Source organism: Chenopodium album, chromosome 16 (assembly GCF_948465745.1).
Source record: "Chenopodium album chromosome 16, dcCheAlbu1.1, whole genome shotgun sequence".
Taxonomy (NCBI): Eukaryota; Viridiplantae; Streptophyta; class Magnoliopsida; order Caryophyllales; family Amaranthaceae; genus Chenopodium; species Chenopodium album.
This window is the reverse complement of record NC_137849.1, coordinates 30,060,820-30,079,982: the sequence shown is the minus strand read 5'-3', so window position 1 is coordinate 30,079,982 and position 19,163 is coordinate 30,060,820. Positions and strand designations below refer to the sequence as shown.

The window sequence follows — 19,163 nt, the reverse complement described above, 5'->3', positions numbered from 1 at the left end:
TCAATCGAAACTTTTATGATACAACAAACCTTTTAATATTGTGAAATGAGAAGCTAGCCTTCGAATAGCCAACTGAACCTTCTTGTGACTCCCTTCAGGATATTCTCCATCGATTAGATACTTCTTAACATCAGTATACCAAGCATCCTCATTATCTTCTTTGGTTAATAGAGCAATTGTTGGTTCATAATTAACCACTGGAATTTCTTTTTCTACAATCGTTACCGATTGTACCTTCACATCATCGTCCCAAGTCAAATTTACCGCAAGATTTGCCAAAGCATCGGTGAAGATGTTTTGCTCACGAAGGAGATGTTTGAACTCTATTTCTTCAAAGAATGGGATAAATTGTTGAAGATACTCCGTGTACATTTGCAACCTTTCATCCCGAACTTTCCAAGCTCCAATAGTCTGGAAAATTATGAGATAAAAAGCACCGTATACCGTGAGATTTTTTGCACCGGCTGCTAATGCTGCTTTGATTCCATAGATGCAAGCTTCGTATTCAGCCATTTTATTCGTCATTGGGAAACTAAGCTTCACAGCGAAGGGAATATGTACTCCGTAAGGATCAATTAATAATACCCCTGCACCATTGCCCCTCCTGTTACAGACTCCGTCAAAATACATCTTCCATTGTGACGTACTAAGATAGAAAATATGTTCATCTGGAAAATCATCATCAAATTCATCACCTGATATAGGTCCGTCAGCCAAAGCTTCAGATATAGCCCTTCCTTTAACAGACTTTTGATTCACACACTGAATGTCAAATTCTGACAATATCGCATGCCATCTTGCTATTCTTTCACTCAAGATTGGCTTCTAAAAAATGTACTTGATTGGATCTAACCTCGAAATTAGATAAGTAGTATGTGCTTGCAGATAAAGTCGAAGCTTCTTCATTGCGTAAATAAGGGCAATGCAAGCTCTTTCCAAAGGAGTGTATCTAGTTTCATACTCAAGGACCTTTTTGCCGAGGTAGTAGATAGCTATTTCCTTCCTTGTATCCTCTTGGTATTGTCCCAAAAGAGCTCCCATGGTCGTTTCCGTGATAGTAAGATATAATATCAAGGGCTGCCCCGGCTTTGGTGGCATTAAAAATGGAGGATTGGAGAAGTATTCTTTCATTGAATCGAATGAAGCCTGAAATTCGTAATTCCATTTTGTAGGAACATTTTTTCTAAGTAACTTGAATATAGGTTCACACCGAGTTGTCAATTGTGATATGAACCTACTAATATATTGGATTCTACCAAGAAATCCCTGAATCTCCTTTTCCGTTCTTGGTGTAGGAAGTTCTTGTATGGCCTTTACCTTGTCATAATCGACTTTAATTCCGTCTTGACTCACAACGAAGCCCAGAAGTTACTCCAAATACACATTTTTGAGGATTTAGTCTCAGATTGTATTTCCTAATTATGTCAAAGAATGATTTTAAGGCGTCAATGTGTGCCTCACGATCATGTCTTTTGACAATCATGTCATCAACATAGACCTCCACAATATCATGGATGAGATCATGCAAAATCGCCGTTGCAGCCCGTTGATTGGTGGCCCCAGCATTCTTTAACTCGAAAGGCATTGCTATTCCGACATGAGTATTTGATTGTATCCTGAAAATCCGTTCATGAATGAGAACATGGTGTGTCCGGCAGTGTTATCAACCAGAACATCAATGTGGGGCAATGGATAATAGTCTTTTGGTGATGTTGAATTTAAATCCCTAAAATCAATGCATACTATGACCCATCCATCTTTTTTAGGCACTACCACCACATTTGCCAGCCATTCTGGATGCTTGATTGGTTTGATAAAGTTGGCATCAAGCTGCTTTTGAATTTCTTCTTTAACTTTGAGACTAACTTCTGGTTTCATTCTACGAAGCTTTTGTTGCTTTGCCTTGCTATCGGGGTAGAGTGGTATACGATGTTAAGCAATATCACGATCGACACAGGGCATATCAGCATAGGACCATGCAAACACATCCACATATTCTTTAAGTAAAATAATGAATGCATTTTGTTCATCAAGGGAAAGGGACGATCCTATATTGACTTCTTTTACATCATTTTCATACCTATGTTTATAGTTATAGACTCTTCCATGGGTGTCACACATGATTTAGGTTCATTGAAAAGTTCATTATTAGAAAATGCATCATGATCAAGATCGATTTCTTGTATGCAAATATGTTTACAAGCAATTCCTTCGATATCTTCGTGATAAGAGATATCATGCAATGTATGGATAGATGATTGGCTAGATGATGAGCTATTTGTTTTATAACCGTCTGAGGTAGAAGATGAAAAAGGATATAGTTCAGTGAAAGGAAGGAATTGTTCTTGAGTTTCGGGTCGGATATTGCTTTTAACTTTTGTTCTTATTGGAGTGATGAGAGTAATAGGATCAAAATGGACTTCACAATCAGAAATTGGTAAAAAAAGCCTCTTAGAACTCCTTTCTTCAAATGGTCAGCCCAATCAATATCTTTCCTAAATACCGGTTTCTTACCGAACCATTTCCTAATAGATTCTTCATTCCTTGCTTCTGCAAAGAAAATTTCTAACCTAGGGAGAATTCTCTCTTTTTCCAAGTCATACCAAGGTTCAGGAAACTCAAAAAATAGCTCAGTGTCGTTTTGTAACTGTAGACACCCAAATGTGTCTCCTAAAACCAAACCCAGTGATGAATACCTTTTGCGTCGAATGATTATCGAATAAGGTGAAAGTGTGAAAAGTCAAGTATTGCGGTTGGTTTTTATTAAAATTCTTTCTTTCTGTTTTCGAAAACAACTCTATTTTATGAAAACAGCCGATCCAGTTTAGTTTGGTCCATGACAAGGGTCCAATAATAGTGTAGTTGGATAGGGCTTGCAAAGAGCTTTCCAACGATATATTATAAGCCCAATTCCGATGAATACTGAGGAAGTTATGGCCAAAATACTAAACTTGGCCCAGTTTGATCTTTACATGCGGCCCAATTATCTAGGGGAGGGCCGAATATTAAATATTATTCCTAAAGTTATTAGAATTGATTATAGTCTTCTAGAATTCTCTAGAAGGTTCTCTTTAATCCTAATAAGATTAGAATTAATAATTATATTTTGATAAAGTTTTATTTGGAATAAAATATTATTTTATGAAAAATACAATTTCGATTTTCATACGGACTTTACAAATCAATTTTGATTCATATGGACTCCGTGTTGAAAGCGCGTGGAAATCCAGCCTGTCGCCACGCGACAGACTCTATCGTCTGGCGACAAGGTCATTTTGCAGCGACAACGTGGAGTTTTATTCCTTATCAAATTCTACTTATTTTCGGACTGTTTTTTTTATAAATAGGATCCTGAGCCTCCGTTTTTATTCACCAATTCACAATCATCAACAATCTACAATCAATCATCTCTCTCTCTCTCTAAAGCTAGAAGCTTTCTCTCTCTATTTTTCTAAACCTTCCCTCTCACAAAATTCCGCATTCACTAGATCTAGACACACCTAGCCAAGTTCGAAGTTGACTTCGCCCTAGACGTGAAAGGTTATAATTTCTGAGGGTTTGGTCCCAAATCTCTATTTCCATTACTTGATTTGATTCTTTGATTTTATATTTTCCTTGAAGTTACTAACGCGTGTATTTTGTTATTAGAAAGAGGTACGAGGCATCCAAGTAAGTGTTTTAATTGTTTAATTGATATTATGATATAGAAATCATGCTTAGATTGTTATTTTGGTTCCTAGGTCATGTTAGGATGCTTTCCTTAGTATGATATTTAGGGTGATTTGCTTATATCAATTATGATTCCTGCGATGCTTTCTATTTTCTTTCCTAATAGCATGTTAGTATCATGTTAGGGCTAAAGCTTTTATCTTTAATGCTTAGTGACATGCTAGGGTTTGTTATTAATCTTGTTAGTATCATGCATAGGATCTTGCTATTATTATTATGCTTTAGCGTTAATATGATTATTTTAATTGTTATGATGATTGTTATGTTGCTTGATATATATTATTATTGTTATTGCTTGATCACGCCTTTTATGCAGGTTTAAAAGGAATTTGTACTTGTAATCACGCTTAATAAGATAATTAATAATCTTGTTTAGGGTTAATATGATTATAATTCAAGTGATCACCAATAATAGTTTTCTTGTGCATTAAATTCAACCAACATAGATAAACAGGTTTAGGGTTAATCTGTTGATTGCATGTTAGTCAGAAAGCGCACATGAGTACGAGAAGAATGAAGTAGAGCCTATTTAGGGCAGGTTCAATCTCTTTTAGGTTGGATTTGTACCTTCATCCCCGAACCCTATTTGGTTCAAGACCTTTTGGAGTTGACGATCTCCTGGATCGTTAAGGAGTGTAATCTTCACCTTGTGAACGGTTTACAAGTTCCTAAAACTTGTTGGCGACTCTTTTGCTCTAGCTTCCTTCCCTTTAGACGCCACCATGCTTAAGTGTATGATCACAGTGGGGTTCAAGCTTGGGGTTAATGGCTTGAAATATTCCCTACAGTTTTTGGCGACTCCACTGGGGAGGATTTCTATTTTAATTCCTGAAATTTATTTCGGCAATGATTTAGAATGAGTGGATGAGACTCGAAAAGTTCTAAGTATTTCATGTGCGTAATTTTGATTAGCATTATTGTCATATGCATAAAAAAGGTCCTCATTGGATAGACCATCCAAAATGAGTCAAAAACATAGGATTTTTACACGTAGGAAATTTGAGAAATATCTTTCACAACTAAAATTGAAATAACGCTGCGAAATCTGGAAAATTCTTAGAACGTAGATACCTGCTGAGGCATGTAGGAACTAGCGCCTAGAAAACAGAGCTTGTCGCCTGTAAAGTGCTTCTGTCGCCTGACGACAATTCTATCGCTTGGCGACAGGGACACTTTTGCGGCGACAATCCCTGGAGTCTGGCGCCAAGTTCTTCCAATACCGAGCCAGAACTCTGCCTTCTTGTTTTGACCATTTCTAGCACTGTTGGCTCGATTCTACTTCCTGATTGAGTTTTTCTCACTTTTCTGAAACCCATATGTGTTCTACATATGGACATAACCCTCTGGGGGTTCACGCTCCATCTACCCAATCGAACGCTCCTGGCAGCGACGGGTACATCCGAGTTTGTGAATCCACCAAACCATGGAAGCAAGTTTTTAACTTGCGGGGTCCCATCCACCCGCGCCAACCCTTCCAAAGGCAAGGCTTTCGCGCGGTGCATCCGGACTCATAACCATGGACCCTCTTTGACTAACCCATATCCCGAAGTTTAGAGAACTAGAGCCATGGTTAGGTTGCAAACTCATTGCATCATGTTGGGACTACTTAACTATTTGTGCATTCTTTGCTTGTGCATACCTTATATGTGCTAACCGTTTGTTTGACTTGTGTTTAAGTCTAAATAAACCAATTAATGACTAAAAAGGACTTTGTCTAATTAATGAATTAATTAATTAATTTGACAAATTGAAGATCAATGAAATAATTAATCTGACTTAGTACGACTTTAGGCATGTCCCCTTAAGAGTAAAATTACTGAAAACAGTCCCAGATTAATGTTCCAGAAATGGCGCAGGAGTTTGGGCTGTGGTGCCGCAGTTTACTGTTTGTCGTCTGGCGACAAGCTTCAAATTGTGGCGACAGTTCTGTTGTTCCGGCGACAGTCCAGATTTTTACTCGAGTCATCACGACGAGTCTATTTAACAGTCTGCTAATCAGTTTAATCAATTTGTTAAGTCCTTAATTGAGTCTAGGCACTTAGTCCCATGGTTATACACAAGAGTCAAAGCATGTCATGTACACTCACTAGTGTTAGCACTCACTTTATATAGTCACCTTGACCATGTCTTAGGTTCATGCATGAGTCGGTTTTTTCCGTCATTTGAGTTGGGGGTACATTCTATTCCTAATTTTTTCATATCTCTCCATCTACATCACCTTTCCATTCTCTACATTCTTTCCCCATATCACAATATTCATTCTTCCTACCTTCTTCCATCTACTGCATGTTGAATAGAGTTAAGTCAAATAATTAACAATGAATATCCCTTAATTTCCCTTTCCACATTACTTGGTCAAGGAGAGAAGGACGATTAATCAAAGACAACACCTTTATTCAAGTTCAACTTTTTGATAAGCAAATCGGTCGAAAAAGGAAAGCTAAGAAGATAATGGCAAGTCGGGAAGAAGTCAACAAACTCAAGGGACAAGTGGCTAACATTGCTGAAATGTTGAAGAATCTGACTCTCCAAATCAATGACCCTGTGAGACAACAGCAAATGGAGCTCATCCAGGAAAATTTAGGCAAATTGTCCAATGACTATAGATTGCAGGGCATTAGCTCACAAGGGGTCTCGCTGGACAAGGATCTTCTTCCGCAGAAGTTCAATGCCAACGACATCCCGAAATTCAAAGCAATGGATAACCCTTATTTTCATTTAAGAGCCTTTGAAACTGTAATGAATATTAAGGGAATAGACAAGAAAGCTTTTCATTCTGTGTTTCCCTATCTTTAGAAACCGTTTGTCAACAATGGTACTTTTCTCTTGATAAGGAGAAAACCTCTACTTGGGATGCTATTGTAAACGCTTTCATTGATAGATATAAATGTAATATTCAAGTCGAAACTGATTATAGACAACTTGAGATGCTGAGACAAGAAGAGAATGAAGGATTTACTTCCTTCCTTAATAAGTGGAAGGAAACTTCTGCAAAGATGGTTGAGGTGCCTAATGAGAAAGAGTTCGTGAGGATGTTCATCAAAAATTTACAAGAAAAGTATTCAAAGCACTTAAAATATCAACACAACTTGAATACTTTCAAGGCCGTCTATGACATAGGCATCGAGATCGAAGATGACGTCGCAAAACAAAAAGCTGCTAACAACAGTAACCACAGTGGCTGGAAAGGAAAGAAGAACGACAATCTTTCTTCTTCCAAAAACGCCCACTCCAGTAACAATGTTAGTACCTTTGATCTCAGTGAAGTCTTAGCCATGGATAACCAAGGATCTAAGAAACAACTAAGGAAAGACTTCACCCCCATTGGGATGAGCTATGATGCTGCTTTCGACCGACTCCATGCCAAGGGACTCATTACTCCCATTGGACCTATTCAAGATCCCGTGCCCGAAAAAAGATTGCCTAGTTGGAACCCCGATTCACATTGCAAGTACCATCAAGGTAGGGGTCATACTACTGAGAGCTGTTGGAAGCTAAAAGAGGCCATCCAATACTTGATTGATAATAACAAGCTTCCCATACCTCCAGCCAGCAAAAAGAGCGAGTGATGATAAAGCGAACAATACAAGACAAGAGGCGAGCTTCAACGACAAGATTTCATGACCTCTTTTTCTATTTCTTTTTCATTTTCCCTTTCCCCAATAAGTCTAGTAATAGGCACCTTCTTCCTTAGATTTTTTATTTTGTACGTTTCTTTTCTCCCTTTAATAAAATGAGCGTTTGTTTCCTTTCAGGTGATCATTACATTGCATTGCATTCATAAAAAAAAACGTCGAACTAAGCACAAGATATACCAATGATTTAAGACACCCCTTGTAGCCACATCATATCACCTTTCACCCTTCAAATATGCAATTTTTTTTGACAAACCACTTTGAGCCCCGTCTACGATAGACCTGTCATTTTTCAACCTATATCTACCTAACCTTGGGATGGGATGGTGTGCAACTTATGCAATTTTCAAAGAATGAAAGCTTGAGTGATTTTACATAAAACTCAAAAATTCAAAAAGCAAAAATGATAAAAGTGTACAAAAGGGCAAGTGTTCTAATGTCTTTGATATGAACACGTCTCAAATTGCGTTTCTTATAGAGTGCTTGGTACCGTGTCTGAGAAACATGAATGCCAAGTGAGTGATAGACCGCATGATCGGGATTACCCACGCTTATTAAAAAAAAAAAAAAAAAAAAAAAAAAAAAAAAAAAAAAAAAAGAGTGATTTGAATTTGAAAAAATGATAAAGCAAAAAAGAGAGAGCAAAATATAAAGAGTTCAAAAGTGAGAAACCTCAAGCATAATAGTACAAAGATTCAAAAGCAAGGTTGCACACCTTGGGGGGCTTATCTAGGGTCTTGAGCCTTTATCCCTTTCTTCTTTAACCTTTAGTCTAACCACGTTACAACCCTCAAAAGACCTCTTTGAGTTATACACACACTTGTGCGAGGTTCGGCTAGAGCTACGTTCGGCCTGATTCCTAACGGTTATGTAGGCAACCTCACATTGGGGTGCGGCCTTTAATAAACATGCATTCATATTTACATTGATAATATCAAAGGATCTCCAATGCTCATCCCTATTCATTTAGAGCTAAACTTGGAGGCTTAATCCTTGCATTATTAGCTTACCTAGCCTAAGAGTCACCACCATTGGACTCCTTTCAATATTTTTCCACGCATTTAGCCCTTACGGCCTAACTTTAGTGCCATTTTCACACACTACACAGATACATGACCAAATAATCCTACCTTTAGGAACCCTTTGTCATGAAATCTTAACACAACGCTAAAGCATGCCTTGTCATGTCAAAATCACTCATCACTCATCATTGCATCACAAAGTATGAAGTACTTAGCCTCCGTGTCTAAGTTACCCAAATACTTTCATCATTGAGTCAACAATTGAGATAGCCTAGGATGAGTTAATCCTTGCACCTTGAGAGATAGTATCAAACAACGCTTGACTAAGCTCATTCAACATGCACCATCAAAAACTTCTTCCTTTTTTGCGTCTTTCTTTTTCGGGAGAAAGTCGGTACCCTCCACAAAAATGACGGAAATTTTTATTTTTCTGCATTTTGAGTCATGTACATATCAAGCTTCATGAGTCAACACTATGCACACACGGGTCATGAGTCACACGTGTCATTTCACTTCGAGTCGAGTCAACCTCGAGTCAATCACAGCGAGTTAAGTTTATACCTTGAGTCGTGTCAAGTCAATGAGTCAAACAACACTAAGTCTTAGGTCAACCCTAAAGAAAGATAAGCAAAGTCCTATAGTCAAATATAAATGCAGGAGCATCTCAGCAAGCAAGAACGTTCCTGGATTTTTTCGAAAAACCGTGAATATGACACATGAGATTCTTCCAAGATGAGAGGAGTTACATAGATCAGTAAATTAGAGATGAGGATCTTTAATTTTAGAAGATAGCACGAGATGGGCGGTCTTCGACAGCGTTCGCTAAGTGTAGACACCCATTTGTGTCTCCCCAAAACCAAACCCAGTGATGAATGCCTTGCACGTTGTGTTATTATCGAATTAGGTGAAAGTGATTCGAAAGTCAAGTGTTGCGGTTTAGTTTTAATTAAATTCTTTTCTCTCTGTTTTTGAAAATGACTCTATTTTATGAAAACGTCCAATTCAGTTCATTTTGGTCCATGATAAGGGTCCAATAATGGTGTAGATGGATGGGGTTTGAAGAGACCTTTCCAACGATATATTATAAGCCCGATTCCGATGAATATTGAGGAAGTTATGGCCAAAATACTAAACTGGGCCCAATATTAGTTATTATTCCTAAATTATTAGGATTAATTATAGTTTTCTAGAAGTGTCTAGAAAGTTCCTGTTAATTCTAATATTGTTAGATTTAATAATTAATTATCTTTAAAAGATTTTTATTTGGAATAAAATATGGTTTTATTATCTTAAAAATATATTTTATCTTCTGTACGGATTCCGTAGATCAAGTTGATTAAAGATCGGATTCCGCGTGAAGAAAAACGCGCTAATACAGGCTGTCGCCAAACGACAAGTCTGTCGCCGCGCGACAGACCTTGTCGCGTCGCGACAGAGTCAATTCCTGGCGACAGTGTGGAGTTTTATTCCTTATCAAATTCTATGTTTTTCCGGATTATTTTCATTATAAATAGCGTCCGAATTCCTGTTTTTAAGATCATCCATATTCATTCATCTTCATCTACGAACAATATTCTCAATATTCTCAATTCTCTCTCTAAGCATTCTTCTTCTCTCTTTTCTCTCTCTTTCTAAACAACCTTTTTAAATACAATATTCCGCATTCACAAGACTTAGAGTCTCTTAGCCAAGTTCGAAGTTGCCTTCGCCCTAAACGTGCAAGGTTGATAATTTCTGAGGGTTTGGTCCAAAACTAGTCTAAACTTTATTTTAATTCTTTAATTCTTTAATTATTGTTTATTATTTTCATTGAAGTTTACTAACTTGTGTATTTTGTTATTAGAAAGAGGTACGGGGCTTCAAAGTATGTAATCTTATTACTCTCTTTCAATGTAGAAAGCATGTTTAGATTTGCTTATTATTGTTTTATATTCCTAGTATCATGTTAGGATGTTATTTTATGCTTTCTAGTATCATGTTTAGGGTGCCTTTATTCTTTCTAATATCATGTTAGTACCATGTTAGGTTTAAAGCTTTGATCTTTATCGCTTAGTGACATGCTACGGGTTTGTTATTAATCTTGTTAGTATCATGCCTAAGATCTTGCTATTATTATTAAGCTTTATTATATCATGCTATTATCGTTATTGTTTATTGTTTATTATTATGTTGCTTGATATATTCTATTGTTATTGCTTGATCACGCCTTTTATGCAGGTTTAAAGGGAATTTGTACTTGAAATCACGCTTAATAAGATAATAATTAATTTGGTTTAGGCTAATGTGATTTTAATTCAAGTGATCGCCAATAATAGTATTATTTGTGCATTAATATTCAACCAACATAGATAAACAGGGTAGGTTTAATATAATGTTTGTATGTTATTCGAAAAGCGCGCATGAATACGAGCAGAACAAAGTAGAGGCCTATTTTATAGGGCGGGTCCTTTCTTTTGTAGATTGGATTCGTACCTTCATCCCCGGACCCTATTTGGTTCAAGACCTTATGGAGTAGTTGACGGTCCTTTGGATTGTCTTTTGGGTTTACAAGTTCCTAAAACTTGTTGGCGACTCTTTTTGCTCTTTGTCTTTCCCTTTGGAACGCCACCATACTTTAGTGTATGATCACAGTGGGGTTCAAGTTTGGGGTTATCATGATGCTTGAAATATTCCCTACAGTTTTTGGCGACTCCACTGGGGAGGATTTCTATTTATATTCCTGAAATTTATTAAATTTTGGCAATTATTTAGAATGAGCGGATGAGACTTGAAAAATTCTAAGTATTTCATGTGCGTGATTTGATTAACATTATTGTCATATGCATTAAAAGGTCCTCATGGGAGTACCCCATGAGTCAATCCATAGGAATTTTTACACGTAGGAAATTTGGGAAATATCTTTCATGACTAGAATCGAAAAGATAATACGAAATCTGGAAAATTCGAAGAACACAGAAACTTGCCAAGGCATGTAGGAACTAGCGTCTAGAAAACAGGGCTTGTCGCCCGTAAAAAGTTTCTGTTGCCTGGCGACAGAAGCTTTTTTGCGGCGACAGTCCCTGTAGTCTGGCGCCAAGTTCTTCCAATACCGAGCCAGGGGTCTGCCTTCTTGCTTTGACCTTTTCTAGTGTTGTTGGCTCGATTTTGCTTTTTGATTGAGTCATTTTCTCACTTTTCTGAACCCATATGTGTTCTACATATGGAAATAACCCTCTGGGGGTTCCTGCTTCACCTGCCCAATGGAATATCCCACGATCATGTGCAAAGTTCAGATTTGGGTACGTGTAATGTTTGTGAATCCACCAAACCATGGAGTCGAGTCCGATTTCATCTCGCACTCGCGGAATCCTGTCCATTCGCTCCAACCCTCCCGGTAGGCTTGTGTGCAATGCATATGGATTCTTAACCATGGACCTTTTTTTACTTAACCCATATCCTCGAACTTTAGAGAACTAGAGCCATGGTTAGGTTGCAAACTCATCTTGTGACTATGTGAACTACTTGTGCACCCTTGCTTGTATTTATTATATGTGCTAACCGTTTGTTTGACTTGTGTTAAAGACTAAATAAATTGACTAATGACTAAAAGGACTTTGTCTAATTAATTAATTAATTTTGAATTAATTAAAGGCTAATAATTTAATCAATTCGACTTAGTACGACTTTAGGCATGTCCATTTAGAGTAAAATTACTGGAAACAGTCCAGATTAATGTTCCAGCAATGGCGCAGGAATTTGGACTGTGGCGCTGCAGTTTAGTGTCTGTCGCCTGGCGACAGTTTTGTCGTCTGGCGACAGGCTCTAAACCGTAGCGATAGTCCTGTTGCTTTTAGCGACAGTCCAGTTCTTTTGCTCGAGTCATCACGACGAGTTTAATTAACAGTCTACTAATCGGATTAATCAGTTTGTTAATGGTTCAAACCATGTTTAAGTCTTTAATTGAGTTTAGGCACTTAAAGTCCCATGGTCATACACTAGTAGTCAAAATATGTCACTCACATACACATAAAGCACACACATAACATGTTGTCACATCATGACCATGTCTAGAGAGTCTTGAATGCGTGTTTTCCATCATTTTTTTTAGGGGGGTAAGTCGGATATTAATCCTCCAATTTTTTAAATACCCTTAAAATATATACCCCATTTTTTCACTTTTTCTTTTAAATCTTTTAAACATAAAGTCAAGTCAATTAGAGTCAAATATTAAAACAAATATGGTTTAAATTACAGCGCGTGGTCAAGAAAGGAAGGGCGTTTAATCAAAGACAACACTTTTGTTCAAGTTTTACTTTTCGACAAACCAGTCGGTAGGAAAAGGAAAGCTAAGAAGGCAATGGCTAGTCAAGAAGAACTTAATGAAGTCAAGGGACAGGTAGCCAACTTGGCTGAAATGCTGCAAGACCTATCGCTGCAAATAAGTAATCCTGAAAAACAAAAACAAATGGACCTAATCCAGGAAAGCTTGGGAAAATTGTCCAGCGACTTTAGATTTCAAGAGATTAACTCCCAAGGGGTCTCGGTGGATAAAGACCTTCTTCCACAAAAGTTCAATCCCAATGACATCCCTAAATTCAAGGCCATGGATAACCCCTATTTTCATTTAAGAGCTTTTGAAACTGTAATGAGTATTAAGGGGATAGATAGAAAGGCATTTCATTCTGTATTTTCATTATCCTTAGAAGCTGTATGTCAACAGTGGTACTTTTCACTTGATAAAGAAAAAACTTCTAGTTGGGAATCTATTGTGAGCGCTTTCATTGAAAGATATAAATGCAATATACAAGTTGAAACCGATCATAGAGAATTAGAAATGCTGAAACAAAAAGAAAACGAGGGTTTTACTTCTTTCTTTAATAAATGGAGGGAAACCACTGCAAAAATGGTTGAAGTGCCTAGTGAAAAGGAATCCGTCAGGATGTTCATTAAAAACCTCCAAGAGAAATATTCTAAGCATCTCAAATATCAAAGCAATTTAAATACTTTCAAAGCGGTATATGACATTGGAATTAACATTGAAGATGACCTTGCTAAACAGAAAATTGCTAATAACAACTCAAGTAGTGGCTGGAAAAATAAGAAGAACGACAATCCTTCTTCATCCAAATCTACCCACTCAAATAATGTTAGCACTTTTCCTCTTAATGAAGTATTGACAATGAATAATAATCAAGGACAAAAGAAACCATTTAGGAAGAATTATACTCCTATTGGTATGAGTTATGACACCGCATTTGATCGTCTACATGCAAAAGGTCTTATAACTCCTATTGGACCATTTGGGGACCCACCTGTCGAAAGGAGAACGGCTAGCTGGAACCCAAATGAACATTGCAAATATCACCAAGGTAGGGGTCATCCTACAGAGAACTGTTGGAGATTAAAGGAAGCCATTCAAGATTTTATTGATAGTAACAAGCTCCCATTACCTCCTGCAAGTAAGAAGCCAAGTATCAATACTGCACCGCTATCGGATTCTTTGGCTATTTCCGACGAAGAAAACCAAGAGGATCCATCTAGTCTCATAGAGCCTATCGAGACCATTGAAGAAGAAATCTTCGAAGATGCTCTCGAATTCTCCGGTCAGGAACCCGCAACTAAGCAAGAAGTATTGGCATTGACATTAATACTTTCGGAATTAAAAGAATTAATCTCACAAACCTTCGAGGCCATAAAAGAGAAAAATGAGTTGCTTAAAAATAAACCTCCTCTTAAGCCAAAGAAACCATTTTCCCTCCAAGTAATTGACACTCCCAAAAAGAACAATAGGAAATATACTCCAATTGGGACATCATACACAAACATGTTCAAAATGCTCTTCGAGAATGGAAAAGTTCAACCTCTCGAGCCAAGACCATTTGAATCGCTGAAAAGGAAAGACAAATATTATTGTGCATATCATCAATCAGGAGGACATACAATAGAGCAATGCTTCAAGTTTAAGGACTTGGTTCAACGTTTGATTGATAAGAAAAAGTTAGTTCGACTTCCACAAGATGCCATGATTAATGGAGTATGGGACAGTGACGATGAGGATGTGTACCTTAAAGACATTGAAGAAACTCCTCTATCAACAATATACCCAGTAAGTGACATTTGGGACGAGGAGGATTCACCCATAGACGTCCTCACTAGGTCCGGAAGAATACAACCTCCCATTTCAACACAACCCATACCTTCTATTCAGCAAATTCCCGTGCCTATTATAGAAGACAACGATGTTGTCAAACAGCTAAAAAAGACTAAAGTAGAAATGAATGTATGGAAACTTTTAGCCACATCTCGAGAACATAGAGTCGCAGTCATGGATGCACTGGCTAAGGTAGGCATAAATTCGGACACCACTCCTGAGGGACTTGCAAACTTCCTCACGAGCGATCTCCCAAGTCCAATTAATTTGGTCACTTTTTCGGATAAAGATCTACCACCGGAAGGTGACAAACACAATAAAGCTCTAAACCTCACAGTCATATGCAAAAGAATGAATGTCCCTATGACTCTTGTGGATAACGGTTCAGCAATTAATGTGTGCCCACTTAGAACCGCAAGAATGTTGGGAATAAGAGATGAGGATTTATCCCCGTCAACCCAAGGAATAAGAGCCTATGATAATTCACGTCGCCAAGCATTAGGGACGATCACTATGAATGTAACTGTAGGCGCAATTGAACATGCTACTACATTTCAAGTAGTAGATATCAAAGCATCTTTTAACTTGCTATTAGGACGCCCTTGGCTTCATGATTTAAAGGTCGTCCCTTCGTCCCTCCATCAACAAGTAAAGGCTATAGTTGGAGGCGTTCCAATAACCATTGATGCTTCATCTATGAGGATTAAAACAATAGAAAACCCACTAATTAATGTGAAACACGACAAAAACGATGAAGATTTGTGGGGCTTTAGCGAAGAGGTCTCCTTAATAGAGGAAGATGAAAGGACCCCTCTTCATTATGACCTCCACTCAAACATGATAACAAATGCTATCCTAAGAAAACAAGGACACTTTCCTGGAATGACTCTAGGAAAGAAGAAAGGAGTAGCTAAACACATGGGCTTACCTGGCCTCCCTAAATTGGATACTTTCGGACTTGGTTTTGAACCAACCCTCGAAGACCTTAAACGAGCCCAAGAAAAATCAAAAGCACGAAGAAATGCCCGTATACAAAAAAAGGAAATACCCATGGATCAATATCCTCTCACTTTAAACGGGCAATTTATAAGAGAAGGAGAGGATTACCCTTGCCACGAATTTCCTGAACCTTTCGTTGTAAATGGTATAAGGCAGCCTGGATTCGAAATCTTTTTGGATTGTTGTTTCCTAGACAAGATCCCAGCCCCAACATATAAGGAAAAGGCACCCCCTTGTTTCGACTTTAATGTCATGGGACTCCTCTTTGGAAGGGAAAAGAACGAATCAAGATATGCGGAAGATGATTCTTCACTCATCCAAGCAGTTCTCCAAAGCGAAAATTTCGATCCCTCCGAACTTATCACTCCAATAGAAGATCAAGAGCGTGGATGACGCAAGACAATGAAGATAGTTACTATAAATGGAAAGAAGATTTCAATAACTACAGGGCAAGGACCAATATTCGAAGAGTCGTCTGAGTCAGAGTCCGAGTTAGAGTCTTCCCTCATCGAGTCTTCTAAGTCTTTAGTTGTAGCACCCTCACCTTCCTTTTCTACTCCTAGGATAGTTAGCAATCAAGTCCTGACGGACATCTCTTAATTTGATGTAATGATTTCTGAGTTCAATAATATGTCTTCTTCCCCTTATTCCTCTTGTTTTTCTTTATCTAAAGATGACGAGCATTGCTTAACTAATGATGAAAATGACAAAGAAATAATTAAAGCAATGGAAACACTTGAAAATAAGACACCAATAATTGAGGATACAGAAACAGTTGATATCTCAAAAGATCCAACCATTAAAAGAGAAGTTAAAATCGGATTGACGCTAAACAAAGAAGAAAGAACCGATTTAATTAATCTACTTAAAGAATTTATCGATGTATTTGCTTGGTCATACGAAGATATGCCAGGCATTAATAGAGAAATAGCTCAACATACTATACCATTAATTCTAGGAATGAAACCTGTAAAACAAAAGTTACGTCGAATGAAACCCGACGTGGCCCTTAAAATAAAAGAAGAAGTACAAAAACAAATAACTGCAGGTTTTATCCGGGTATCCAAATACCCCGAATGGGTCGCCAATGTTGTCCCGGTTCCGAAAAAAGATGGTAGAGTTCGAATGTGTGTCGACTATCGAGATTTAAATAAGGCAAGTCCAAAGGACGACTTCCCTTTGCCACACATCGATATTTTGGTAGATAACACAGCAAACCATGCACTTCTCTCATTTATGGATGGATACGCAGGATACAATCAAATCCTCATGGCCGAAGAAGATATGGAGAAAACAACATTTATAACACCTTGGGGTACTTATTGTTATACGGTAATGCCATTCGGGTTAAAAAACGCGGGTGCTACTTACCAACGAGCAGCAACTGCCCTACTCCATGATATGATGCATAAAGAAGTGTGATTGTAAAATCAAAAGACCGCAAAGGACATCCAACAGCCTTAAAGAAATTCTTTGAAAGATTAAGAAAATACAATATGAGGTTAAACCCCTCTAAATGTGCCTTTGGAGTTACCTCAGGGAAACTTTTGGGTTATGTCATAAGCTCTAGAGGAATAGAGATAGATCCCACCAAAATTAAAGCAATCATGTCCATGCCACCGCCCAAAACCGAAAAGCAAATTCGAGGATTTATTGGCCGGTTGCAATACATAAGTAGATTCATATCCAAGTTAACCACGATATGTGAACCAATATTCAAAAAGCTTAAGAAAAATGTACCAATCATATGGGACGATGAGTGTCAAAAGGCCTTTGAGAAGATCAAAGCCTATCTTGCGAATCCTCCCGTATTAGCCCCAGCACTCCCCGGACTACCCTTAAGACTATACTTAACCGTCACAAAGGAAACAATGGGAGCTATGCTCGCACAAGAGGTAGAAAGCAAAGAAAATGCTATTTACTACTTAAGTAAAAAAATGCTCGAATATGAAACACGCTACACACCATTGGAAAAGCTGTGCCTCGCGTTGGTGTGGGCCACAACTAAATTGAGACATTACATGCTCGTGCATACCGTTTACGTAGTCTAACGGATGGATCCCCTAAAATATCTATTCGAAAGATCTACACTTAATGGACGAATCTCAAGATGGATAGTGAATTTGGCCCAATTCGACATAAGGTTTATGCCTCAAAAAGCAATTAAAGGAACAGTGGTCTCGGATTTTCTAGCAGATTTCCCAATAGAAGATTCAACACCCTTAGAAGAGAATGAATTCCCGGACGAAAATTTAATGATGACAGAGGATGATACATGGACTCTATATTTTGATGGAGCCTCAAACCAAAAGGGGTGCGGCGTAGGAGTCTTATTAGTATCACCTAAGGAAGAACATGTCCCTATATCCATCAAATTAGATTTTGACGTCACCAACAACGCAGCTGAATATGAAGCATGCGTGGTAGGCCTCGAAACCGCTTTAGCCCTAGGTGTAAAGAAACTCCGGATATTCGGAGATTCATCCCTAATTATTAATCAAATCTCCAAAAGATGGAAGGTTAGGAGTGAAAGTTTAGCTCCTTACCAAACATATATGGAAACCCTCACCGATCAATTGGAAAAAGTGGAATACACTTACCTACCTAGAGAGGAAAACCAATTCGCCGACGCCTTGGCAAGGCTAGCCTCAATGGTTAGAATACCTAAAGAAATTGAGCAAATGCCTTTAACAATAGAAAAAAGGCATAAACCAGCATACATTCAGGCCATAGAAGACGACGAAGTAATTCAAGAAGAAGAACCAGAGGAGGAACCATGGTTCGTAGATATATTGAATTATGTCACCAAAGGAGAATATCCTCCTCATGCTGACAAAAGAGCGAAAAGAGCATTAAGACTCTTAGCTTCCCAGTTTGTACTCATAGGAAATGAACTACACAAAAGGGCACCTAAGGGACGAGCTCTATTATGTGTAGATAAAAAAGATGCTCAAAGGGCTATGAGAGTAATCCATGAGGGTATATGCGGAACACATGTGAACGGCAAGATTCTAGTCCAAAAAATAATGCGAGAAGGATATTACTGGACTACCATGAATAAAGATTGTCATCAATATGTAAAAAGATGCCCAAAATGTCAAATTTATGCAAATTTGCAACATATCCCACCATCTCTTCTCTACACCTACACTTCACCATGGCCTTTCTCTACATGGGGAATAGACATAATTGGAAAGATTACACCTCCCGGAACAGGAGGCCATGAATACATCTTGGTTGTAATAGATTACTTCACAAAGTGGGTGGAAGCACAATCATATGCTAAGCTCACCGCCAAGCATGTAGCACTCTTTATCGAAAGAAACATAATTTGTCGATACGGAGTCCCACATGAAATGATAAGTGACAATGGAACTCATTTTCAAGCAGAATGTGAAGAATTGATACAAAAGTATGGTATTCAACATCACCATTCTTCCCCGTATAGACCTCAAGCAAATGGAGCAGTTGAGGCCGCTAATAAGAATTTGAAAACGATCATTGAGAAAATGACGGAAAATTATAAAGATTGGCCTGACAAACTTCACTTCGCATTGTGGGGTTATCGCACGTCAATCCGAACATCAACAGGAAATACGCCATTCAACTTGGTATATGGAATGGATGTCGTACAACCTGTAGAGTTAG

General features: G+C 38.0%; 1 protein-coding gene across 1 annotated transcript; it reads right to left on the bottom strand.

Annotated features, from left to right (window-relative positions):
• LOC145584057 (uncharacterized) lies at positions 1-1,585 on the bottom strand. The gene is made up of 3 exons (XM_081640995.1): positions 1,354-1,585; positions 970-1,146; positions 1-776 (listed from the first exon to the last, which is right to left on the bottom strand). Exons 1-3 carry the CDS (start codon positions 1,583-1,585, stop codon positions 1-3), a joined length of 1,185 nt encoding a protein of 394 aa, XP_081497121.1.
• Between the last annotated feature and the right edge of the window lie 17,578 nt (positions 1,586-19,163).